We start from the raw sequence: 27,705 nt of genomic DNA, 5'->3' as shown, positions 1-27,705 counted from the left end.
AGTAACCCAAAAAAATCAAGAAAAGTTAGTTGTACTCATTGGGGTAAGTACAGTCTAGGAAAAAAAAAAAAAAAAGATGGTAGTTTAGTGGTGAAAGCATCAGAGAGGACAAAAGAATCTCCTTATATTGCTTAATCACCTTAGTCTAGTAACCTGAATAACTTAATACCATATCCAACTTCTCCTTCTGCCAGGTCACAGACACTGATGAGGGATTTAGGACAAGCATGAAAAGTAGCACACAAAATTTTCAGCTGTAAACGTACATCATTCTCTTTCCTTATTGTTGGGTTTTTTTTTGTTTAAGTTCAACTCTATGATCATCTATCAGATGTTGCTTTTATATGACTGGCAACAGTTTCAGATGCACTGTAGCTTCCACCCACGTAAAGCTGTCTGACTGATGCAGATCCACCCTGAAGCTCACTGACAACTTGAACTTCTTAGGAGCAAATTTGTGCAACATTGGTTCTGTGAGAACCATAGTATCAACACTTTTAGTAAGAGAGATTCATTCTGAAGTGCATTTTTATTCTGACCATCTCAATTTAGCATTTCTGATAAACACTCCCCTTAATGCAGTGTTAGGGAGTTGGTCATATATTAAATTACACACCACACAGCTTGTGGGTTTTGGGTTTTGCCCAGATACTTTGTGCTCTGTTTCTGGACCAACGATGTCATCATGAGTTTGGAGTACAGAGAAGAGACTTGGCTGCATAACAAGACAGCATCAGGATGTATATGTAGTTAGGAACTCATGGGGGTTTATGACATTTGTTTCTTTCTTTTAGTCTCTCCAACACCACATTTGAGCATATTGTTCACTCAGAGCGACATGCCAAGTGACCTGAATGAACATAACGCTTCAAGTTATAAGAACTCAAAAAGTACATGTTCAAAAACTCTTACTGGAGTTCGTTTGCCCTCAAAGCTTTGAAGCTTGAGAGCAAGAGGACTGTCAAAATCCACATGGAGGTTGGAACCTGAGTGTTATATCCAAGGCGACCCATGGACTAGAATTGAAGTTGTCCCCACAGGGATGACAGCTCTGCTACAATAGCACAGCTCTCTAAAAGATTTTGTCAATACATATTTTATATACACTAAATATATCATAGTTTTTCTTTAGAAGATGGCAATTCTTTAAAATTCCCCTACTCCCTGATTACATATAAACAAGACCTAATGTAATTAAAATCATGAAGATAATGACATATTCAGAAAAACTATAAGTTCCACACTTTTCCTCAAAAATTATAAAACATTTTCCCAGAGATGGCTCAGAACACATTTCCAGAATCAAACAGTAGAGACACTATGATGAATACAGTGGATTTCTGCAAGTTGTAATGGTAATGCACTATTTACAGATACCAGATTTTAATTTGTTTGTTTAAGCGTGATATGTATAACAAAAATAAATAACTTATCAGCAAGAACTTTTGCTACATTTACCATACAAGACACATGAGTTGCCTGAGAACTCGATTATTTCATGAGCCAATTAGAGAACTGTGCTTTCTCTTCTAAATGGTAAATTGAATATAACTTATCTGCATGTGGCCATCCTTTATCACATTTAACAATTAATCTCTGACTCAGTGAAAATCACCAAATGCTAAAGGAGGAAAAGATAATTACCATCTCTCAGTACTTGACTCTTCATGAGATCTACACCAGCTGACAGATTTACTCAATTTGGATATTAACAAGATTCTCCCTACCACGAAATTTTAATATATAACAAGTTAAGACAATTTACAAAATTTTCTTTGCTCTTGTACTATATTGCAGAATTCTAAAGGACTTGCATAAAACTGTTTGTTCTGTATTTCCCATCAATTACAGGGGTCAGACCTTTACCCACCTGTTCTATACCAGACTTAACTAAGACACTATCTTGAGGAATACAACTAACCAGTCAATTCTAGAAACCTGGGGCTCAAAGTGATTTAAAAGAGGTTATTCTTCATCACTGCTAAGAAACTTTCAATAAACATTTGTCCTTTTTTTGGTCAATGATGTAAATCACTATTCAAAATCAATATTTAAGACTTTCCTTGTTAAACAAGATAAATCTCCAGTAGTTGTTTTGCTTTTTACAGAATTCAGCAGTCTCTGAATATCAGCTGTCAGATAAAAATAATGCATGTGTACTGCTCTACATTTTATGAAAAGTAGAATATGCTAAACCAAGCTTAACAGTCTACATGCAGAAAAAAGGAGGAGGGGGATTAAAAGTCAAAAAAGTTTTCACTCATGAAAACAAAATACAAAAACAGATTGATCAAGAGAGGGTTCAAACCCCTGCAAATTTCTCTACTTCCATGTGATGATACAAATACCACTAAGCTCTGCCATTGCTCTATTGTAATTATTTTTTATATAAATTTCACATCACAAAAATAAACACAAACACCTCCCAGGAAAGTTTTAGTGGTAGGTTTTCAAAGATTCTAGAAAGAAAATGCATTCTGAAGAGCTCAGAAATCTAGTGAATAAGCTTTAGAACAGAAACTTTTATCAGAGGATGAAGGAAATGACCTGGTTCTCCCATACTGACACATGTGGCAATCACAAGAAACAAGAGAAAGAAAAGAGGGATAGAAGGATGTTGCCCTGTGAACATGAAAACAAGTAGACTGAGCACAGCACGACAGCTTGGAAGGGTTGAAATAGATAACCTTAGCCAGAGAAGCAAGAAAGATATAGTTATAAGCACTTTCCTGCTCATGCTGATACTTGGGCAGCTTCTGCAGCTAGCACAGATTCTGAGGCAGCCAAGTGAATCCTTATTGCCAAGTATGATCCAAGTGCATTCTGTTGATTTATCTTTAATAACTTCATCCCACACAGCAAAACTTTCTATTCAAGTACCCAGCGCTGCGATGGGGTTGACTGTGCTGTCTGACAGATGACAATGAGTTCCATTTCCATTAGGTCATTCTCCAAATCTAGTTGCTTAAAATTGTCTTGCAGAGTCTGGGGCCCTCCCCAAAGCGACAGGATGTTTCTCCAGTCCATCCATCTGCAGAAATCACTTTAAGAACTGCTGTGCTGGAGTGTCTGTGTACCTTCCTGTAATTGGATTTAGCTGCACAGTGTTCTGAGCACACCTCAGGCGAGTGGAAAGAGGGCTTAAAGCTTGAGGGTCTCCCAAGCAACGTGTAACATATAAGCAAAGTCTTTTATCTTGTGTCTTCAGTGCAACTCAAGCCTAGGCTTAAGTGTGTGGATAAATGGAGCCTCAGACACTGTTTGCATCCTGGGAGCACATTTGGTACTGGCGGGCTCAGCAGAGTCTGGAAGGATTTGAACCTTTAGGGTATTTCACTGTCCTCACTTATTGGGAATGAAGAGAATGAATGAATTATTCTCAACTAAGCAATTACAGTCCAACATCACATGTTAATCCATTTCCTTCTTTTTTTTTTTCCCCACCCAATTCTGAGTCTTCACACAGGAAGTGATGTCTTAGAAAGCAAGATAGTGACAGTAAGTCAAATTCAAATATGCTTATTCTCCTAAACTTTGTTTCTTGCAGTCACCCAGAAAGGTAGGATTACACACACATGTGCTCGTGCCAAATGATTTAGCATCTCTTACTGAACTCTAGAAGTATAGATTAGCATTTCTCTGTGTCATTTTATGCTTGTCACAGCCAAAAACTGATCACATCACTCTATGCCTGGAAAGCACTGGGAAGACTACTAGCCAAATCTGAGCAGTCAAGTGTTGCTATCAAAGGTATCAGACTTCACAAATTGCAGAAAAATAGTTGTTCCCAGACCTCAGTACCGGTCCAGGAAAAGCTTCCTGGAAGACTCTATCCTTAATTATACCACTATAAATCTAGAAAACCCCCATTATTTGGCACAAAAACTGTAATAAGTTTTTATGGATTGACAATGTTTAACTTGTGACTACATTTAACTTTTCTACATATTGAAGTCAGTAGAAAAGGATATAGCGAAAAAGAATATTCTTATGACTCAGAACAGGCTCCAAAATGTTGCCACTCTGTTTAGGAAATTCTAAAACAAAAGTATCATAGTATCCAAGGATTGAAATAGCTATGTGTTGATAATAATAAAAAAAACATTTGCACATCCATCACATGTAGAAGAAAGAAAAATACAGAGGGTTTGTTTCCTCTCAAGTTCAAGGTTTCAGAGTTTTTCCACCGTGAGTTTGGACTTAACTATTTAAAACAATAACTGCTTTTAGACTTTTGTTTTTATCATATAGAATAATTATGAAAATTGCATCCAACATGTCCATGCTATTTTATAGGAGCTGACCACAAAGAAGGTTTATAAAGAATGCTGAATGCGAACTCCAATTCAGATGCCATCAAAACTTTACATACAAAAGAGAAAATGTAAATGTTGTTAATGTCAAAACCCCATCAGTGATTGCTGTGTAGGTGCCACAGAGGACTGCACTGCAGCACCAACAAATACCACATTATGATGTTAATTTCTGGCATCAGCAGCTCTTAGTAATGGTCACTGTTTCATTTTTCTCTTTGAACTGTCCTCTGGAATAAAGTCATTATTTATCCTCTAAGGTCAATAAAGTAATCAGTGGGAGGAAGCTTCTATTTTTCACATAATTTTTACTGGAAAGTACTTAACTTCCTTCCACTTTTCAGCAGCACATAGACACCAAAGGCCCATCTGTAAATAAGTGGTCATAATACCAAAATTCTCCTTTCCCCACGAACCTGAATTTCCAAGATGTTCTTTTAGCTTCCCAAACAGATCATGGGAACCAGTGTCAGTCAGCTAATCTAACTCTGTATTGGTACTTCAGTGATTTGTTGGCACTGCTGATGGATTGCCAGCAGTCTGAGAAGATTGTAAGGCACTGAGTTACTCTGCACATCCCTTGAGGCAGCAGCAATTTTTACTTTCATGTGTAGAACATCAGAACTGCGGTTTGGAGCCTCTCTTGACTTTTCTGCAAGAATGCAAATACTGCACAGAAAAAGATCAGAGTGTTGAACATCCACCATGACCTGACTAGCAGAGGGGAGAGAGAAGAAACACTTATCCAGATCCTGCAGTTGGTGGTACTTCACTGCATTCAAGACCCAGGGAGGCCCCTGAACCAACTTCAGCCACAGGTATTTCAGTTCAGTGAGAAAAGTATAGGTCTGTGTTAATTTGTTTTGGTAATGGCAATTCTACTTAGGACAATAATGGGGGAAAAAAATCCATCAATTTGTGTTGTTGCATATCATTACTGGATTAAAGTTTAAATCTTGTCTCTTTTAAAGGCTTTATAAAACCTTATTATTACTTTACTTAAGTAGTAAAGTGCCTCAAGCAACATTTGTTAGGTAGCTAAGAGGGGAGCAGTCCTGAGGGGAAGACCAGGGAGCTTTACTGATAAACAGCTTAGAAACACTCAAGAATCTTCTTGATTGCCAAAGGGACTCTTGAAAAATTCCATCTATAAACTTATAACACAACCTGTCTCGTCGTGTAGCAAGCAGCAGGTTTCACAGTTTTCTGCAGCCTGATGTAAACTTGTCTGTGCTGAGCTTAAGAAAAGGCTGTAAGTGTATTCTTCAACTGCTTTAGTACACGTTAAACCAGGTGATTTTTAAACAAACTTATTTTACTGAAACTGAGAGGCAGCAAGTAGAACCGCAAAAGATTTGAGATTCTTCCACAACCAGTGTTAAGACCTGGGACTAGATCACCCTCACAGATGTGGAAGAGGAGGGTGTCTATCTCTTGTGCCCATCAGCAGAGAAGTGAAGCACAGGGAGAGAGGAAAGCAGTCATGGACTATTTTTGCTGGTGGCAACTTCACAGCCTGTTCAGAAATCAATTGCAATTTTAATAACACATTTTTCTGAATGCTCTGGACTACCTTCAGCAGAACCTTTGTGATAGCACTTCCTTAAAAGCCTAAATGTGTTTTGTGTCACTAAAGGCATCCCCAGTCCTGATAAGGCTCTTTGAAATTCTTTGGTCTGCTGCAGGGCAAATCTTGGCAATTTCAAAGGCTTCTCCCACACACAGATTCAAAGCAAGCAAAGAAATCCCAATTGTCCATGCATATTTGACCAATCTGTCCTATTAAATACAGCAAGCAAAGTCTAAAGAGACAGGACAATGTTTCTCTGGCACCCTTCATAGTTCTACAGACAAATGAGTGCACTTAAAGCAAAGTGCACCTACCTGGTATCACCTATGTCTATCACTTAAAAAGCATGAATACACCTGCTAGTGTGTACTAAAACATCAGTAAATCATCAATAGATCTGAAATGAAAGCATTAACCTCTAAACAAATAGATCTGTTTTTACTGATAAAGGCCCATTCAGAAAATCCTGACTCTACAGAATGTTCCTATTTTTCATCTCAACTAAGATTTTTACCCAAGTCTCAGCCAGATGGATGCAATTTTGATCTTAAAAATGAAGATTTTTTTGATTCTTCTGTGAAAAAAATGGCTGAGAGCCTAACAAGTTTAATTAGGGTTTCTGATTCAATGCCTACTGAAGGCTTGGAGTAACTTCTGAACATTTAGGCTTTAAATTGCTAACATTTCACTGTGCAAGTACAACTAAACTTGATCAAGCGCGTCAAGGATAAAAAAGAATTTAAGAACTCCATTAGTTTTCAATCCAATAAATATTAGACTTATTAACTGAATTTTATTTTAATTGTTAGTTTAACATGCCTTAAAATACTTACTTTAGAATCACACAGCCTGTCCCTGTAGGAGGAGCTGTCCAAAACACCTGAATGCGTGTCCTCCTCCGAGGTGTGCTCTCAGTCACAGCAACAGGACAATTGCTCATGAACTGGGTTTCTTCTTCATCTATGATCTAGGGAAATTTCAAGAGAAGAATGTGAAAAGATAAGACATACATAGCCAGTGTGTCTCAGGCATGTTTTGTCAGTTCATGTTTTCTTCGAGTGGAATATTTATAACACTCTCTGCTTAGCTCAGCAGTACTTCAGTAAATTTATTTATAACATGCAGATTGCTCCCTGAATTGGAAAAAAAAAAAGGCTCACAAAATAAAGGCAGAACAATAATTCAGTTCTAGGTAAAGATAATCCAGACCTTTCTGAGCATGGCTGCAAATAACCTTTCATGTTGATAAATATTAATAAATTAAAAATAATAAAATATTCATAATTTCAAGATTTTCTTTTTTAATGCTGTGGCAATCAACTGGTTAGGACAGATTGAACATGCTAGAGAAGAAGGCGTTTCAGTTTATTTATTCTTCGCTTGCTTTTTAAACTAACATTTGTTTAAACAATACTATTCTTAAGGCATCAAAAGACTGTCCAGGTCAAAAGAGGTAATATGTGGATCATAATCATTTATAATTCAGAGTCCATTATTTAGCCCAAACTGCCGACACTTTTGCTTTTTTGACTGATTGATATTAAACAGAAAATTTTAAGTGGTGTAAGTCAGAAACCAGAGAGGCTGATTTGGAACTGGCATTCTAAGGATTTTACTCCAAGGTGTCATGACAAAATAGCTTTCTCACTACACATGTGCTTCATGAGTTGCACTTTAAGCTGTCTCAAAGAAGTTTCATCAGAAACTGCTAAGTTTTCTTTGGAAACAGGCAATGCTGTGGTATTGCAAAATGTCTCTTCGAGCTTGCTCAGTGGTCCCCTTTCATTCGATGAAGCTGCAGTTCACACTGCATTGGGTCAAGATTCAGGCAGTGAACTACCATTTCGGGAAAGAAGCTGTATTTATCAATTTATAACATGATTCAACTCTGAAGTTGCTTTTACAGAATTCTGGTTCTAATAACACACACTCACACACACTTTTACCGAATAACAATTTAAAAAAAATTAAAATCTTCTGGCAGTAAGCATAAGTTTAAACTAGCATTTGGACAAAAACCCACTACTTTACATTCTAAAAAAGTGACACTATCTATAGTTGCACCAGATTTGCTTTAGTGAGCAGGCATGCTCTTTATCTTACCCAATGATACTACCAGCAGTCCCAAACATCTTTAGCTAAGCCAACAACCATTTCTATATTTCCATGGCAGAATGAAGCAGCAGTGGCCCAGAGGAGTGCTGAGAAACTCTATTTAGCTGGTCAATAGGGCAGCGGTTAATGAGTTTTAAATTTTAAGCCATTAATATTCTTCAAGTTTTTTAATGCTTCGTAGAATCTGTGTAACCAAACACAACGTGCACATTTGCTGGAGTTTAATTAACATGAAGCTGTGGGAAGCATGGGATCTAGTGTAGGCTTAAATTGACTGCACAGTTTCTACTTCCACTGGATACAACGAAATGCATTTAACTTGAGCGTCAAGAAATCCCGAATCTACAATTCTCTCTCGGCCATCGACTGTATTTATTCTGTCTGCCTTATTCCTGCAACAGTAAAATAAAGAAATAAAACTGTCTACTTATCTCTCAGAAAGGTTGCCTGAACTATTTCAGGACTATATCAATTGACCTTTTATCCATATCTCAGAGTAATTCATTCTCATTCAAAACCCAATTTCGGCGGAATCTCTGAGAGAAGAATGGGTGATTTTATACCACCTCATACACAATAAAATACTACTGCACATTTTACAAAAGTGTGATAATTCCCATTGAAAAGGCTCTTAGAAGGTCATCAGACAATTCTTTAAAAAGACAGCTTTTCCAGAAAAGCAGAAATATTGCAAATTACTGTACAAGTTACACTAGCTCCATATTCTCTTATCAGATGAAAAATGCTGCTGTAGTGTAACTCGCATTCTCTCTAAAAAATTTTTAAAATATGTTCAATTCAGGTCAAGATTAGACAATTACAGGTATGTATAAATACGACTGCTCAGATACAAGCTATTCAACAATGACCAATGAAAATTTTCCAAACCTAGTTTAGCTCTGAATGTTTCTTGAGAAGCCCAACTGAAACGAACCCCTGCTCTCCTGCGTACAGAGTTGCTGCCTTCAGTCAGTGAGAACTTAGCTACTTTTATATCACTAAAGGTCATTCCTCCAGCAGCCATCATGGCAGACTCATCTGTGATGCATTTCCATGTTAAGTAAATTCTTATCTCCAGGTGAATCAATCCTGGTTTCCCCCCAACAATGAATGGAATCACAAGGAACACCAAAACCAAATCTAACTACTAATACTTAAGGAAGGAGTTGTGAGGAGTTGTAACAACTGTGAGTAGTTATTACAAGTCAAATTTATGAGTACTGCAAAAGCAGAACCTGAAATATTTGTTTGAATTCTAGATAATTAGTATGTTGGAACATATCCATGCCCCTTTCCAGCTGCGACAAATGAACATGGAAATGTAGACATATTTTGTACTTCTTTCTCTACCTAATTCCTGCCACTTAGCAAGTAAAGAATTTTCTCAAAGAATACAGATGCCTATAATAAAATAATTTAAAAGTTCTGGTTGCATTTTAGAACACAATCCTGGGAGAACAGGAAATGGCTGAGCCTCAAGGCTACATCACGATTTCCTGCATCACTAACCATCAAAGCAGAAGACTTATGCAATAAGTGCCTACTGGAAAAACCTGACCATAAAATAATGTCTTCCATAAAGTGTTCCTTTGAAGGAAAATTAAACTGAAGCTTTCTTAATAAAGACTCGTAGTGTTGACAGAATACAGTACAGCTCTCCTAAATTACTTGGAAAGGCTTAAATGTCAGTTCATTTGAGATGATTAAAGTTATTTTATGATACAGTAGAAAACTGAGAATTGTCCAGATTCTAGGATTTCATATAAATATAAAACTATCTCAAATGCATTTGCTAAAAAGATGATTTTTGTGTTCTTTCCATTTCCATGGAGGTTAAATTCTTTACAAAAAGTTCTTAGGAGCAATAAGAAAGGGTTCCTGATTGATACAGTGGGATTAACAAACAACATGATATTTTAGGGTGGTGGATGCTATTATTCCACTCACATGCAACACAGGAGAAAAGCAATAGTATCCTGGCCAATTGTAGGGGGAAAAAGAGATACATAATACAATCCTGATTTTTCTTTTGGAATCAAGTCAGACCACAGGCGTGAAGGAAAGAATTGGCAGGGGAAAGGCACACAGATTAAAGTGTAGCATTTGCAAAATTATAGCTTTTAAACCCCAGGTTATCTGTAAAGGGAAGCCTTACATTTTTAGGAATGGGCAAGCAAATTAACCACATGTTGAACATAAATCCTAAAAACAAAAAATAAACACTTGGCCAAAGAATCTGAGGCCTCAGAGGGAGGGATCTCTACATGACTAACTCTTTCAAATCCACAACTACAATGACATTAGGTTTTAATATTCTATCTGTTTTTTCTTGTGGAGGGCTTTTTTGCCCATTGTGATTGTAGTACTATTGGACCAATTCATTCCTTCAGGGAAACCAGTGTAAATCCTGAGTAAGATTGCTGGAGTTAACCAGGAGCTGAACGAATATCACAGCAAGTAAAATTTGGTCGAACTTGCAAACATAAAAGTAAGAATATTACGAGGGAAAATTTACCAGCTCCAGGCTCAGTCTTGCATTCTTTACATATTCCGAACATTGATGAGGTTGAGGACAAGTTTTGGGTGTTCCTGAAAAGCAGGACTGGATAACTGCTTAGTTGTTAAACAGAGGAACAAGTGGTTTTCTCGGAATTGGAACATTTCACGCTGAGTGAAAGAGCTTGCAATCTGTTTCTGATTTCTATAAACTTAGTCAAATAAACTGGGCAGTTAACCTCTGTAACACTGAATTTATATCAGTATTGAAAAAAAATTTAAAAATTCAAAATGCTATATATCACAAAGAAAGGGATTAGTATCAAGTACAAAAGGAGATGAAGTTACATAAATCCTCTACTGGCTTGTGTCCACTTCCTCAGTTAAAACCACTGACTAGGATTTTCAGGACCATTTCTTGTTCTGTGGACACATCATCACTTTCCACCCACTGAAACAGCTGCATTCTACTGGAACAACTGAATTTAAAAAAAATAAAGAAAGAACACAACCCAAAGTTCACTAGATAAGGGACTTTGTCAGTTTTCTTCTTTGGAAGAGTAACACAAAGTGTGACTTCCAGAATGTTACAAAACTGTCTTCTCCTTGAGGAAACTTTCCAATTACAAAAAGAACATTAGGTCTACATAACAGGAATAATATTTGGCCTTTAGGGATTAATCTAGAATGGAGCTTATTATATGGAACGTAGAATTAACGATGTACAAAGTCAGTTTAAAAAACTTACCTCAAAGATATGCTTCACATAACCATATTCTTTGACTAAAGGACACATTATTTCCTTCAGAGTCTGTGCTCAGAATGAGAAGAATCAGAAGTGGGACTTTTTATGCAGTGTCAGTATTCAGTCTTGCTGCAGACTATGATACAAAGCTGTATGGAACCACTGAGCACTGCTGGGCTCTCAGTAAGATTTGTCATCTCTAGCAATGCACCAGAAGGCTGGAGTTGTCTGATAACCAGACACTCCTTGGAACACTGAGAACAGTGCAGATCTGTGGAAGAAAGGCATTGCTAGCATATACTTTAAGATTATCACTACATTCTGGTAACTTCTAGAACAAACTTGATGTAGATGTCCCACAATGTTGCAATGAAAAAATCAAATTTAGTTCTGCAGTCATTACCTGAGAACAGACTTTATCAAGTAAAGATGAAATGCCCTAGAAGATATTTCTGTTTAAGCAGCATCAGCACCATTTCTATGCTTCTCCATCTACCTGTCCATGTACTGTTTGTTTTTCCTCCCAGTCACAAGGTAGCAGAAACCATGGGGGAAGAGAGGGTGGAGAGGAAAGGACCCTTCCAGTTCCACAAAGTGTGATGCTAGGCACTCAGATCAATTCTTTGAAGTACATTAGGGAAAGAAGAGGAAAAAACAAAGCATTTATAAATCATCTTCCAAGAAATAAAATAAAAAACAAAACAAACCCCCAAATCCACAACAAAATATAAAAACAAACACCAAACCAAATGTTTGTGTGTGAGATGTTCTAAAGAAAAATATTTTAATTCTGTCCAGCTGGACACCAAATAGTGTTTTCATTGCAAAAAAGGCTGTGTTGGATGATCAAAAGGAAAAAAGCTACTCAGATAATCCTACATGGTAATCTTATGCATTAAAGTGTCCCAAGAATTTTTGCTATTGAGAATCTGCTACATGTTGCTCTTCAGTCTAAACAAAACCAAGAGCTGTATTACACCTACTGTGGGGCAGGCAGCAGGGGCTGTTCTAAGGTGCAATTCAAACTAAAGGAGGAAGAAAGCAGTTCAATGAGACAAGAACCTGAATTGCATTAAAGATACAACATTGTCAGCTTTTATTCTGAACAGTCTTTCCTGCCTGAGACTGACTATGGAAAGCTGCACAAAACACTTCTCCACTTAATTCAATATGTATGAAAAAGATTAAAGAGACAATGTATATTGACAGAAACAGATAAAAGTAATTTGACAGCATTCAGTAAATGTAAAATGTTATATTGCATATTTTCCTTGCTTTTGAACTATTCTTACTTACCTTAATCAATGTTATAACATGTTGAATCATAAAGCTTACACTAAAAGCTTATGCTTGTAAATTGAAAATGGCCAGCTGAGTAAAAGCTGCCCATGAAACTCAAGAGATGAATGAACATGGATTGTTGTGAATTGAGAAAGTTTTCAACTAAGTAGTCACTAAGAGTGGACTTAAGGTCCAAAATTTCCCCTTCATTTCCTATGAAGTTTTCTCCTTGACTTCAACATTAACATCTCTTTGAAAACAGTTTGGCAAATTGATTCAAGCTACTTTATCGGATTATATTACTAGGGGGTTTTTCACAGATAATCCAGTTTTTCCCAGATAACATTACTTTTATAATCTCTAACAGAGAAACTACATTAGGCACAGAAAGCTGTAATTATTCTCAGAGCTATAAATCTCATTGGGTTCCATCGATAACTTTCTTAAAGAAGCAGCTGCTTTGAATAGGAAAATTCTCTCATTTCATGTTTAAAAAGCAGTTTGCAAACACTAAGTTTTAGCAGGGAAAGGACAACACCTTTTTAAATAGTATCATCTTTTGAAATGCCTTCAAATACTCTGGTTTCTTAATGCATGCAATACTATCCAACAACATTCATCAGAAACAGGGAATTATTTTGAAGACTGAACTTCCTTTTCACACCTTGGCACACAAAGATTCAAAGTGCACCACTTGGCTCTTGCCAAAGAGAGTAGCCTGGCATAAGCATCAGAGCATACAAATCAGTCCCAGCATCAGGGACACCAGTAAATTGTGTGAAGGAACTCCGTGTGATGTTCTGTACAAAAGCAACCAGTCAGTCTGTGCTTTGCATGACAAATGGTTTAACTTTATTCTCACTGCTTTGTGTCCAGTCTACACAGCTCCTTTTGCAACATTTGAAATGATGTATGAGGATTCTGGGAAAGATTGAAAATTTTAGTTTCAAAGAAATGGGAGTTTTGGCTTGCTTTGATGTACAATTTAATCAAGCTAGACCTAAATCTAGAGTAAATTTACTGAGGTCAGACTCTATGCTGACCAATTCAACTTTGTGGTTACACGTTTTTTTTTCATTATATTCAGGCAGTAGCTGAAGGAATGAATTTGCTTTTCTGTGAAATGAGAGGCATTTTTTATGATCCAAATATAATTTAAATTGTGAAGCATGAAAGGACAGATGAAAAAAGGGTAAATTTTATGATTGTGAAATGAAAATGAAGAAATTTTACTTCCAAAACTCTGTTCCAAGGATTAGGAAGCAGAACTGTCTCATTGCAGCCCTAAAACAGACTAACAACTAGTGAGGATGGTGGTGACAAAGATCAAGGCTGTGCTGTGATGATCCTTAGCTAGTCCCCTGGGAACAGGGTCAGCATTAATAAGAGCAGTCCTCTAGCCAGTTCCCTACACCTGAGCCAAGGCCAACCCAAAACAGCAGCTAAAGAAAGTAAGGTCCAATATTGAAAAATAAAAATGTGGAGCATGGCCACTTAGGGTTCTCACTAGCTCCCATTCTCATTTCTCTCTTCCTGTAATGGAGAGATCAGAATGCAAACAGTTCTTCCAAGATTACAAAACTAACACACTCACATCAGATAAGACTGTAACCACAATAAACAAAGATACATGCAGAATTTATTGTGGAGTACTTCCACAGAGAGATAATTTATAATCACTGTTTTGTTGTCAAATTAGTTCAGTATGAACATTATTTATTTGGCAAAAAATAGGCACTATTCCAATCTAGTAAAAATTTTTCAGAGGGGAAAAAATAACTTTTGATAGATGATGTCTCAAGTGCTTTAGCCTGGGAGAAACATTACTCGCTGAATAGGCTATTGTATAGAACTCAATCTCACAATCAATAATTTTTAGATAACAATCACTTGAAAGCAGTAAAACTTTAAGGATTTTGTATATTTTCCTGTGCAGTCAGTACAGTTAGGACTTTTCATTCAAGTCTGTAATACACATATTTCTTTGGAAAGAGAGAAAACTTCTGTCATCTGCTAAATATATTTCCCACCATCTCATCTAGTTCTATGTAATGCAATTAACTACCTCGTATTAAAGAGCACATTCTAATCTGACTTTCTGGATAGACAAAAGACATTGGAAGGTTGTGTAAAGAAATAAATGCTTTTGCAGCCTCATAAAAGAAAGTGATATAAAGCAAGGCAATGTGGATACAACACTTGACTGGAAGTGAGACGTGACTTGTATTGCTGAGCAACCTCTCTCAAATCACTTTAGTGGGGTCTGTTTCTCAGCTGTGAAGTAGGGATATAGGCATTGAGCTCCTTTTTCAAAGCAATACTAAATGCCTTATGAAAACATACTTATTTATCCTTAACAGCTTGTCAGGCCTCAAATTGGACTCAGATTTCATAAACAGAAGTTCTCCGGGAGGAGACTAGTTACGAGATTCCAGATCTTCAGCCTGCTCTGTGGTGTGCCAATAGCTCAAATTAAATAGAAAAGTAGCTTGGAGAATCAACTAGAACTAAGCCAGGGAGATTCCTGGAAGCCATAACATTGAGATGGCCCACTGTGTAGAAAGAACAGCCAAAGATCTCCCAGCTTGATGCCCACAGAACCCAGGAAGCAGAACAAAAGCAGGTCTGGCAGAGCTGCAGTTTAACAACTGCATCTTTTACACAGGAGTACTTTTTCAGTGTTTTCAGGGATTGTGAGACAATTAATTTAAAAGGAAATTTAAACTACTAAAAAAATTACTTTACTTTGCAAAAAAAAAAAAATCTTTTTATTTTCATTTGGCTACACACTGGGATCAGAAGACAAACCTTATTTACTTATTTATCTTGCAAAAGCTGGGAGACATTGTATTTAGAGCATGCTCTGGGACCAGCATTGAAGACTCTGCTTCTGATATGGAAAATATGGGTTCATAAATCCATCCTGAATCAGGCAGTTCACTATCAGTACGAGATTTCACAAAATGAGCAGCCTTCAGCCAGTTTTTTTTTCTGAACTCTTCATCCTCACATATATACTGAACCAAGGGGAAAAACTGCCTTGACAGTCAGGTAATGAAAGCCCTGATGTGTCTTCAAATCTCTGCTCTGTTTATTTTGATGTCTTTCCCCCCAAGTTATAAAGCCAGCCTCTTCCCTGCTGGTCTAGTGACATGTTTAAATAGTTTCACAAAGCAGAGGGATTCAAGAGGAAAAGACTGAGTAAAATCTATCCTGAAACAGACTGTTGCTGCATGGAGAAGCACATTTTAGGGCTACAAAACTCCCTCATACAATCTTTGTTCTAATGACTCAGACACCTGAACCTTCTTTCCCCACCCATCTTGAAATCCTTTTGCCACTCATGATGAAGTTCTACTTTTGACTAGAAATTATATCTGGATGAAAAGTTTCACCAACTAAAAAATTGTGAAAATCAATATACTCCATTAAAAGGGTCAATGTACTTGTGTTTCTTTCTGTAAAGACAGAAGACCAAAACATTTCCCCAAAACATAGATTTGCTAGTCCAGAACTGAGATTTGCACCAGCTAACTTAGGTTTTTTTAAATGCTCCATTAAAAACAAATAATAGAACTCCTGCATTTATTTCTTACCCTCACAAATTTGTCCCTTGTTTAAAAAGGGACAAAACAGACCTCTGAGCTTCTTCCCCACACCTGGCCTTGTGTTTTGTCTTATGTGTTGAACTAGGACTCAACATAGTCTCCTACAGCAGTTCTGTGTCAAGAATTTACGTTTAAGTCACCATAAGCACTTTGGTCGTGTTACTGCAGCCTGTACACATACACACACATTGATATATATATATATATATATATATATATGTATACACAGACATATAATCCCTGGTTGACACAGTGGGTCACTCCTGAATGCAGAAACACATGCACATAAACCAAACCCTAACAATACATAAAACACATTTCACACACACACATACATTTTTCAAATCCATATAACAAAGAATTCATTCAGATTCTTTCTGTCTCAGCACAAACCAAAGATTTATAAATATGCACCTAAACCAACTTCCAGGCTTGATGCTAAACATACAATTTAAGGCTATTACAAAGTCAGATGCAGAGTGCTCAGTATCTGGCAGGACTGAATCCAGGATAAATCAGAATTCTGTTTATGGACATGTGTGTGGAAAGTTGAAGGACTACGAGCAAAACTCAGTATTTTCATTTTTGTTAAAATTAAAATTAAACGCAAATTAAAATCTCGTCAGCACATTCCTAATTTATCAAAACTATATGAAACTTTTCATACCAGTGCAAGAATTTTATTCAATTTCTGCAGCAACTATCTTTATCTACCTGAGTCCATGTGACTTTGCTTCTGTCAGTGCACATAATTCTTTGCACAAAAATACCATCTATAAAAGCTTGACAGAATGTGCCTTTACTGTGTCTAATAGATATTACTAAGGACCTCTAGTCACCATTCCAGTCCAGTCAATAACATGTTTTAAATTCAGTGGTCCAGAATTTCTGTCCCCCCATTAAAATAAGCTTTAAGCACTCACATAGTCAAGAATTTTAAATAACAAAAAACCTGACACTCATGTTCATAATGAAACAATACTTGAGAGAAACCATAATCTAATCCTAAATCCACTATTCTTTTCATCACTTCTAGAAAGCTGAACTAAGAGCAGCCTAGAAAATCTGACCTTGATATGCGAACAAACCACATGGACTGGGTGAAAGTCATTAGTTACTAATTATTGCATTTCAGTGGTTCTGTAAAGTTTAAATGCTCCTGCTGAGGTGTGTCTTCCATTTGAAGCTAATGACATTACTATCTTTTGATAAGATTATCATTATTCATGTACTGTTGCCACAGTTGTGTATTACCAACGTCTTGAGCGCCATAATGAGCAACGCAAAAGTAATGTGAGCGCCAGAGAAATATTTGCTGTGGACTCACAGAGAAGACATGGACCTTATCTTCTGCTCACACGGGCACTTCTCATTTACATTTCTGCGGCAAGGAACTCCAGGTTCTTTGTCAATTCAATTTAAAACTCAGAAACTGGCATTTTTATTTCAGGAACAAAATCCCAGATAAGAACACAGTTGCAAGACCAGTCGGTGGAAGAAAAAGGAATGTTAAATTTGAGGAGACACATAAAACATCTGATAAGGAAGAAATTTTATAGTGGCTGGTCAAACAACATACATGGCTCTTCCACTGAAGGCACCTTTCTGTGTCAGGTGCTCCCTGCAGAGGGATGATAACAGCCTGCCTTCCTCCTCAACCATTCTCCCTTTACCACTTGTCAGAGTGTTAATTGCCAGCCAAAGGAACCTTTTCTAATTACAATTTTGTGAGTACAAAGTGCAACATGGGCTTAAGCCTAGATTGGGCTTCTTTACTAATGCAATCTATAATAATATTATTCTAGAGGTGACATTTTTCCACAATACAATATAGCATTTGGTAGTAAAGTACAAAGAAAATTACTCTTCTGCTCTTAGGTACACCAGAACTGATGAAGGTCATTTGAAACACATGGTAAAATATGAGTCTGCACATTTTACCAGATCAGCACTTCTCAGTGGCTTAGTTTGTTCAGGCTTTTCATTTAGCCTTCATTTAAGAAAATATTACACTACTCAGCATTATGACTACAGCGCCAAAAATAGCTACCTCACTTGGAGCTCCTCACTTAAGAAGGGATTTAGGGATTACAGAAAATACATATTTTTAATAGCATTATTGTCCTGCTTGCTGTTGGAGCTTTGAAGCATCAGCAGCTCTGGCACACACGCTACTCGTGTTCCTTGTGAGCGTCTCAATGCCAAAATATACATCCAGCAAGCGGATTCCACACAAACTCTCATAGCCTTCAGATGACTGTGTACAGAACATAATCTATTTCTGAGAGGCTTAATCCACTGCTAAAACCACAGTTACAGCAAAAATACTGGTGATCTGGAACGACAGGCTTTATGCAGATAAACTTAAGAAGGCATTTACCTCCTTAAGAAAGCTCTCAAATCTTTTGCTTAACAATTTGCATCAGCTGTCAGATCTGGAATACTGCTCGTGCAGAAGAGCTGCAGGAAGTCAGGAAGGGTTTCTGATGGCACTGACAGTAGTTGTGAGCAATTATAAAGCCACCACATAATTTGTGTGCATGTGAGTGTGTGTCTGAATGTTAGACTGAGTGAAGAGATAATAATCCAGGCTATGGTTCCTCTTAGTTTTGATATGCTGATGATCTACACTAATGCACAGATTCTCTAATTCTTTCCTTACTTAGAGGACATCACAGATTACACAGTCTATTCATGAACAATTCCTCTGCCTGCTGTTCTGTCCAAGGCTTTCTACAAAGCCCAATTTCACATTACTTTGAGTACCCTTCCAGCAAATTAAACCTGCTTGCCAAGAATTTCCAAGAAATCAAAAAGTTATGCTTTCTCCCTTTCAGCATGAGAGGATTCTGCTTCAGAAAGACACACTGCACTCAGACAGAGTGCCATAGTCTGGGAAAAAGAATAGTCTTGTGGGCAGACCAGATTTCAATCTCAAAGGGATTTGATTCCTATGAATATGGTTTTCAAGACTATAAAGCTGTTCTTTGAAATTTTATTAGGGTGAGAAAAAACTCAATATATGCAATCATAGAGCAAGAGGGTGGTAAGTACATTTTCTTTGGGAGGTACCTTCCAACTCAGCATATTCTATGATTCTATGAAAAAAAATTCTTTAAAATGAGAACAATCATTGAACAACCTCCATAGGAATGTGGTAAAAACCATAGCTGAAGACTTTCAAGAATTGGTTAGACAAGGTTCTAGATAATCTAATCCAGGCTCCCTTTCCCATGAACTGTTGGACCAGTTGATCTTTTGAGGTCCCTTCCAACCTACACTGTTCTGTGACTTTATGAAGTGCACAGTCAATGAATTTCTGTTTCTCATTTTTCACATATATTACAAAATGCGTCTTTGCACTTCCTTGTCTTTTTTTACCACACCTAATCTGCTACAGGTAGTCTTTCCAATCTTGAAAAAACCAGCTTTTTTCAGTCACATGACTCATTTTTTTCATTGTACTTCTCTCTGAAACACTTCTAAAGTGCAGCACCAAATCTGAGTCCAGACAATACCACCTCCTCAAACCGATGAAGTGTTGGTATGTAGGAATAAAAACAGCTGTCCCTTTCTTCCTGATTCCCCATGTGAGAATCTGAAGGATATAACTGTGGAAGAATTTATCTGAAAATTTCAGCTTAAGTGACATAAGTAGTCTAACCTGTCTATCTAAGCATTTGCAGAACATGAGCATGGAAGCACCAGAAATAAGTCATATTTTCATTGCAGAAACTAAATATTGCCCTTCAGGTCAGCTCATACTCATAACGAGTTTCATGCCATCCCTCACTCCTAAAACTGAATTTTGTTGATATAGGAAATCTATTTCAGTAGTTATGGATAATCAGTCACACCAGTGTTTGTTCAGAGACATTCGAGAATTTCAATATTATTCTGAATTATTGTCAATAAATTTCAATGAAGAGATGCATAAAGCTCAAAGCCAGCATTCTGGATCTGTTATTTTTCTGTGCTTTTTTTATCTTTTGAAGAGTAATTGTACAAATTTTGCACAGGCACCAGAGAAAACAATTCTGTAAGGTATGCAACTGCAAAACAACTTTAGCAAAGAAGGATTGAAAAAAAACTGGTTCAAAAAAGGGAAAAACAGCTTCTGATGGTCAGAAATTCAACTACATAGAAAGGAAAAACTAATTTGCAGGAGATACCAACACTTGATAAATGGCAGCTAATCTCCAGAATATGAAGTATGTAATCAGAGAAGTATCAAAATTAAAGACCAGAAATCATATTTAATAGATGAGATGGTTATTACCTATTTTCACTTTAAAAAAAAAAAATACACAACACTTCCATATTATACAGAGCACAGTAGGAATTACACCATCCAGTTGCTGTTTCTGATTCTGTGCCAGCAATAGGAAGAACTAAAACATAGTATGAGTCCAAACACATTTACTTGTTTAAGTGACTAAGCCTAGAGTGCTAAGAGAGTATTTGGAGGGGTTTTGTCACTTTAATCCTTTAGTAGGAAAGATTTGCTTATCTCCTTGATACACACCAGCACAACAGCTATTATTACTGGAATGCTTTTTAGGGTTCCCACCATATAGGTAGAATTAGACTGTGTTCCCATATTTTAAAATCTCTATGCTATATTTTACACTCGTGGTTGGAATGTTATACATTTTACAAACATTTATTATTTTATGCACGGGCAGCATTTGCATGCAAGAAGACAGATGACTATTTAAACATTCCTGGCTTGGGAGGCAAACACTGTATGTGAAGAGCAGAACCCCTGAAGTTTAGTAGTGGCTCGGGTGTGCTATGTGATCTTGAGCAAGGTCCTTCAACGTTTACTCTTCTGCAAAGTGGATATGATAAATTCACATTCTAGAAAAAAATGTTTATGGAATTTAACGTATGCAAAAACTTTGAAGTCTTCATCAGAAAGACAATGTAAAAGCACATTTGAAAGCTGTATTATATCCATAAATGTAAGTGCAAATGTGGAACACTGACAACAGAAAATCATCAGGACAAGATTCAGTAAATTTAACTGGAGAAAAGTTTAGTCATGATTTCTCAAAATTCAAGAGGTACATATCAAGAATCAAATATCTTAACAGCAATGAGTTCAGCATTTGATCTTGCCTTTATATTTTTATCATGTTTTTAATCTTGTAATGTTCCTTTGCACATTTATGTAAGTTTTCCTTATTTGGCTCTGGCATAACTAAGTTTTTAGTGTACATCACAAGCATAGATGTAAAAATATGAACAGAAATGGTCCAGGACCAGCATTCACATAGGTTGTCTCAGGTTTGTTCCTCCCAAGAAGAAATTCCAAGTCTCTCTCACAGTCAGCAGTTAAGAGGGCAAATGGGTTTAGAAACCTAAGAACACATTGTGATGTACACAATGTTCTTCCTGTGAAAGCTGGCAGTTGCATAACATCTGCACCACATACAAAGTTGGTTATTTATAATGTGGGCTTAATACATCTTGCAAGTAAAGTAATCAAAGGAGCATCAGATGAACTAAAAGAAAAAAAACAGATGAATATACAGGGAGTTTTGAGAAGGTGGCATACAGGCTTTTTTCATCCTTTAGGGAAATCTCACACAGTGTCTAAGAAAAAGTTCCAAATTATTGTTTGGAACATGCAGTATCTAAACTAATGCTATTATATAATCCCAGTGTCTAAATATATCATAACCCAATTTAATTCATACAAGCACTTTGTATAACCTTTATGGACAATAAAACTAGGTTACTGAAAGAATCTAAAGGAGGTCAAGAAACTTTGCACACTCAAAAAACCCACTGGTCCTGTGCAAGCAGCCAATAAAGAAAACATTTATTATTATCTTAATCTGGGATTCATCACAATGTGTGGACAGATTTTCTTAACAGGAAGGATTAGTGGGGGGGGTGATTTACTAACTGGAGGTTTTTGCTGTACTCCTACATCTGGGATTCCCACTATCATGTAAAGAAGGGCCAGAGTAAAAGGACAGCAATAAGAGGCAAACTCCTGCCTTAGCAACCATTTAAAATACCTCCCTAAAGATTCCAGAAAGCATTCTTCACTCAGTGGTATAAAATAGGTAATTAATTTTCCTATGAAAGCAACCTATCGCTCGAGAGAGATTGCAGTGTAAAGTATTTCTCCATTATCATTATTTGTTTGCTACTTTATGTCCCCTCTCCCCTTTCTTCATCTTTAAAAAGCAGTAGGTTAGCTAAAATAAGTTTGATAAGCAGGCTAAACTGAGCAACATCAAGTATAATTAAGCTTCCCATACAGGCAGAGTCAGTTTTACTCACACAATCGAAAAAAGAAAAAATATTAAATGAGCTCCAAGAGAACAAAACCCTGATGTGTGGTTGACAAATAATGAATAAATACTGGCAATGCCCTAAGAAACCTCTACTCCAGTACTGACTGTATTGAGATATACAATCATTAAAGTTATAGAACAGTAAGTACTAAAGCTACTTCTTACACACTCATTCTTTCAAATGTTTCTTTTGAAAAGAAAAGCAGGTTCAAATGAACTGTGCCCACCCACAAGGAGAAAAAAAAGAGGCAAGAGCAACAACAGTGCCTCAGTTCACATAGAAGAGAATAATTGGAGCCCAGTTCAATCCGTGAAGTAAACAGAAGCAGGATGAAGGCTTTTCAATTTACACCTACAGCCTACAAATTAGTAAGTAGTCTGGTAGGATGAGCTTGCCAGAGATTGCATAATAACCCTACCCTCAGCAACAATGCAGGGAAAGGGGAACAAAATGGTAGCTCTATACCAGCAGGGAATTTCCCTTTCTAATTACTGAGTACTGTGAAAAGAATTCTCAGGAGCCAAACGTTAGCTTTTGTGCAACTGGATTGGGAGTTTCTTCATTATTCTTGGTTTATTTTCACGTGAAAATTAATTTCAACGCTGTTTTAACACTCAAAAGTAACTATGCATAAAAAAATACAAAATATTGTCCAGCAAACATTGCTTGGGAATTCTTTTCCATCGAGAGTTCAACAGACTACCAGTAATAATGGTTTCTTGACATGTCTTGCCTATGTCAGTATTCATTAGATTTTCCCTTGTCTGTATCAATTGAAACCAAAAGCACCTAAGCCAGAAAGTTCTGCTTTTGCAGTATGTGCAGGGTACATTCAGATCCTGCCCCTTATACAGCCATGAGAAAAGTAAAGCTGAAAAACATGATTTTCAGTTTTTCTCACAGCAACTCAAAACAGAAACAAAAGAGAGCAGAAGGGGGATGATTTGAGATAAATAGTTAAAAATGCAATCCATCTTTGAGGAACATAATTACTCACAAGGAACTTCTCTGTCCCCTTTCAATGACTGTTCATATGCTGATTTCCACCACGGGTGATTCCCAATAACAGGTCCTTCCAGAAGCACAACTACTTGGAGTAGGAGTCAAGAATCACTTCACAAAACAAAACTACATAACTATAGCAACAAGTGATATATTATTTCTAGATATATTCTTGAATTTCTAGTGCTTGATTAGTAAGAGAAGTTCCTGTAAGTCAGTCCTATAAATAGCTGTCCTGATGCTATCCCGAATGGGAACATCCACACCATGGCTTGAGAAACAATCTGACTCAGAAGTGGTCTGTGGTAAGATCATATCTACTTACAGCTGTTCTCTGGTGTTCCCCTGTTCGAGACACACAAAAATGAGAGGCTGAGGAAAGAACCTGGCTGAGCCAATGTAGAAGGAAAGAGCACTCCTTGTATTGAAGAAGGTCACAGAAGAAGAGGAGAAAGTCAGAGAAGGAGTGAGAGGCAGAGACAATCTTATCTCCTGCTTGAAGTGAAAGTCAGATCTGGCTTTGCTGATTAAAGTGGTAATCCTGCATAGGTACCAGGGCAGTTCTGTCAGAGAAAATTCAGCAGATGAGAAACAATCCATAAAAACATTGTTCTTATAGTAGCAATTACCATAGTCAGGAAATCCACGCAGACCAAGATGCAGGGGAGAGGCTGAGATCAGTGCAAGTGGTTAACAGAAAGGTCAAGAACTCAGAGAATATGCTGAGTTGAAAGGGATCTACAAGGATTATGGAGCCTGAGTCTTAGCCCTGCACAGGACATCCTCAAGAATCACACCCTGTGCCTGAGAGTATCATCCAAATGCTTCTTGAACTCTGTCAGACTTGATGCTGTGACCACTTCCCTGGGGAGCCTGTTCCAATAACCAACCACCCTCTGGGTGAAGAATCCTTTTCTAATATCCAACATAAACCTCCCCTGGCACAACTTCAGGCCATTCCCTTGGGTCCTGTCACTTGAGGTTTCCCCTCAAGGCCCTTCACCATCTTTTTGGTGCCCTCTGGACGCTCTCTAAGAGCTTAATATCTTTCTTATATTGTGGTGACCAAAACTGCACACAAGGTGAGGTTGCTCCAGTGCAGAGTAGATCACAGAAGAACAGACACAACTGAATACAAATCTCACTGGTCACTGTGGCAGTGCCTCAGGAGGCCTTTGAAAAATTATAGTTGTGTAGTAACTAAGCACTGCAAACCTCTCTATCAGGGCTTTACACTAATGGAAGGATGCACCATTCACGTGATCTTTAGGCTGAGGTGGACAGCAAGTGATTGAAAAAAATCAGGGTGTGGGATGACAGACCAGGAGAAACTTTGATGACTGAATTTGTTCCATATGTCTGAAGAGATCCTTCTGTATAAGTACTTTCAGCTGCAGATATCCTTACAATCCCAGACCTCCCAAACCAGGGATGAACAAGGTTAACTTTACACTGAAGCAATCCAGCATCATACTGGATGAGACTGTGAGAGTAATATAAAAGAATATAAAAGAAAAAGCAATATTATGTGGCTTTTTGGTCTGGAACTTCCAAAGAGTCTCAACCTGGTCAGGGAAAGAAGACTTCTTAAAGCTACATCCCAGCCTTAACTTGCAGTTTTCAGAGAAAACAGACCAAAGAAAAACAAAGCATCCTGATCAGAAACATGTCTGCAAAGTCTTTAGAACAGCATTGACACAAAACAACTGATGTGATTTGGATTATATTTTTCAGTTGTATGAGTCCTTGCTCACCATTCTGAGGACATCATTATGGATTTCCACTCATCACTGCATGAAGTGGAATGACTGTGGAGGTACATTAGGATGAAGCACCAAAAGACAAACGTTGAATGCAACAGAATCAAAAGATATGGTCATTTCCTGAACAGGTCTTGTATCATTCTGAGGTAAAACAAATACACTGTGATCAGATGACTAATGATCCTGGGTTATTAGGTCATGAGAAAGAGCCATCACAGCAAAGAGAATAATCAATTACAACTGTTCAGCAGAAATGGAAGCTGAAACACTATCCCTTGGCAAACACTGAGAGGTCCCTACCATCATTAGAAAGGGAACAGTTGTGAGGGAGGAGGACTGACAGGGTAGGCCTGAGAAGGGTACACATGCAGTCTAGGATAACAGAAGATAAATATATTGTCACTTTGATAACACAAAACCACCTTCTGAAACCAGAAAGTAGTTCTCAAGACAACAGCATAGCAAGCAGAGTATTTAGTCTAGCAGCAATTAATTCAGTAATGAGTTGCAGTGAGAACTGACTTGCCTCACTTGACTATAAAGTCTGGAGGAAGGATTTTTTTTCTACAGCAGCCATTCATGAACAAGTCAGGTAGGTGAACTCCTGAATTTAAAAAAGCTGTTCTAAGCCACCAGAACCTCTCTTAACACAGTGGAGGGAAAAAGAGATAAAAAAAAAAAAAAGAAAGACCACCATTTAAATTTAATTGGGAGACTTTCTGCTGGCATCTGTCTACATTTAAAAGTTTGGAGGACTGACAACAGGATTTCCTTATAGTAGAAATGTCCATATAATCTGGAGAAATTATCAAGTTGAGCCTCAACCTTTATCATCACCTTCACTCACCCTTCTCACCTCTTCCCCCACCACCCCAAATCACTTCATGGGAAAAAAAAAAAAAAAACAGATTATGAGAAAAGACTCTCAAGTACAGACATAATTCCATATGTCTGTAGCCTAGTCATTGTAGGCTGGTAGCTGACAGTTCCCATTTGGAGAGATGTGTAGGAATAAACACATATTCCAGAAAAGCTATTCCTTTTACACCCCTGCGTCATGATGGGGGTACTATGGATGTCCAGATCCATAGTCATCACAGAAGGGATTACAGGCAGTGATAGCTGAAGTCCAGATCAGCAGGGAATACCTGATAAACACTTTCTAACCTGATGTAAAGTGGAAGTGCAAAGAACGAACACTTGTTCTGAAGTCCCACTGATTGGAACTGACACGCTGAAGGCTTCCTGATGTTGCAGAATGGCAAATAACCACATCAGAGGTAATTCTGGAGCATTAAAGAACAGTGATAGGAGTGAATGAGATAAGAGTGCTGATCTTTTTCAGCAGAGATACAAAGAATCTAGAGAGTCATTGAAGAGTGCCTTAGATGAAGGCTGGTAAATAACAGGTTACCTAAAGGGAAATCCTGGAAGGAAAGTCTGATGACAACATTATGAATGAAGAAAGAGATGCTGAATAGATGTTCAAATGAACCTGGAGCCTATATACAGGTAGAGTTATAACCCATGACAGCTGCCATAAGGTAACTGTAAAGCATCCAACTGTTGCCAGAGGGGTTAAATATCTTTCCCAAAATTTCACAGCCTAGGTGTCAACATCTGAAGAAAGACTATCTGAGAGTGGAATAACAATGAGTTAGGCAGATTACCTGGGCTGGAAAAAAGGGATATTTGAAATAAATCCCTTCAGAGTCACTGAGATAGATGTGTCCTGCTAAACACTGCCTGGGGAAGAACACGCAGCTTTTACTGATTGACAATACAGAGTTAACAGGATCTGCGGTTCCAAGATCCAGACTTTGGCTCTGAATGAAACAATTGCAAATGCAAAACTGGCTTCAAGACTGGAAGCAAGACATGAAAAGAGAACCCTCGTAAAGCATCAAGTGGTCCTAAGCCTCAAAAGGCCAGAATGGGACTGGGAACATTGATGTGTCTGTTGAGCAGATTGGAGTCTCCAAGGCAGAAAGGGACAGTGTTTCCAGTGGAATTTCCTCTCTTGAGGATTTGTTTGTTAAGTGTCAGTGCCAAATTCCAGGACAAAATTCTCTAATGAGTGTCTTTGGAGGCTTCTTAGAACCAGGAAGTCTTGCAGTTTAATCCAAGAAACAGAATAAAGTAAAAGATAATGTTGTTTAACAGGAGATTTAATTAGGCAATTCTGATATTTTACCATGACGTAGTTTGGCTCTGCATGCATTGGCAGTCTCCAAGGCAGGGCAGAAGTTACACTTGAGATAACCTGACTCTGATAAGCCTTGGATCTGAAAAGGTGTCTGGAGTTTTAGCTGAGCTATCTCAAGAGACATATTTCCTGGTTTTGGTTTTAGGGTTTTTAGAGGGTTTCTTTGGTTTGTGTTTTGGCTGTGTCTTCTGAAAACAGAACTTGAATCATCAACAAATTAAATATTTGTTTAGGCATAACCCTTTCCAAAAAACATAAGCTCTTACTGTGATGCAATCATCATTTGAAGTCATT

The 27,705-nt window shown here is 37.5% G+C and overlaps 1 protein-coding gene across 1 annotated transcript in view; it reads right to left on the bottom strand.

Annotated features, from left to right (window-relative positions):
- The window catches only part of LOC120324580 (spondin-1-like), a 64,255-nt gene that overhangs the window by 21,489 nt on the left and 15,061 nt on the right, over positions 1-27,705 (bottom strand). The window contains exon 3 of the mRNA XM_039387908.1: positions 6,717-6,850. Coding sequence (XP_039243842.1) covers positions 6,717-6,850 — 134 coding nt within the window. The remainder of the gene's footprint in view (positions 1-6,716; positions 6,851-27,705) is intronic.

This window comes from Pipra filicauda, unplaced genomic scaffold (genome assembly GCF_003945595.2).
Source record: "Pipra filicauda isolate LSUMZ 115617 unplaced genomic scaffold, ASM394559v2 scaffold59_size3379749_pilon, whole genome shotgun sequence".
In the NCBI taxonomy this organism is placed as follows: domain Eukaryota; kingdom Metazoa; phylum Chordata; class Aves; order Passeriformes; family Pipridae; genus Pipra; species Pipra filicauda.
This window is presented reverse-complemented; position numbering and strand designations above follow the sequence as displayed.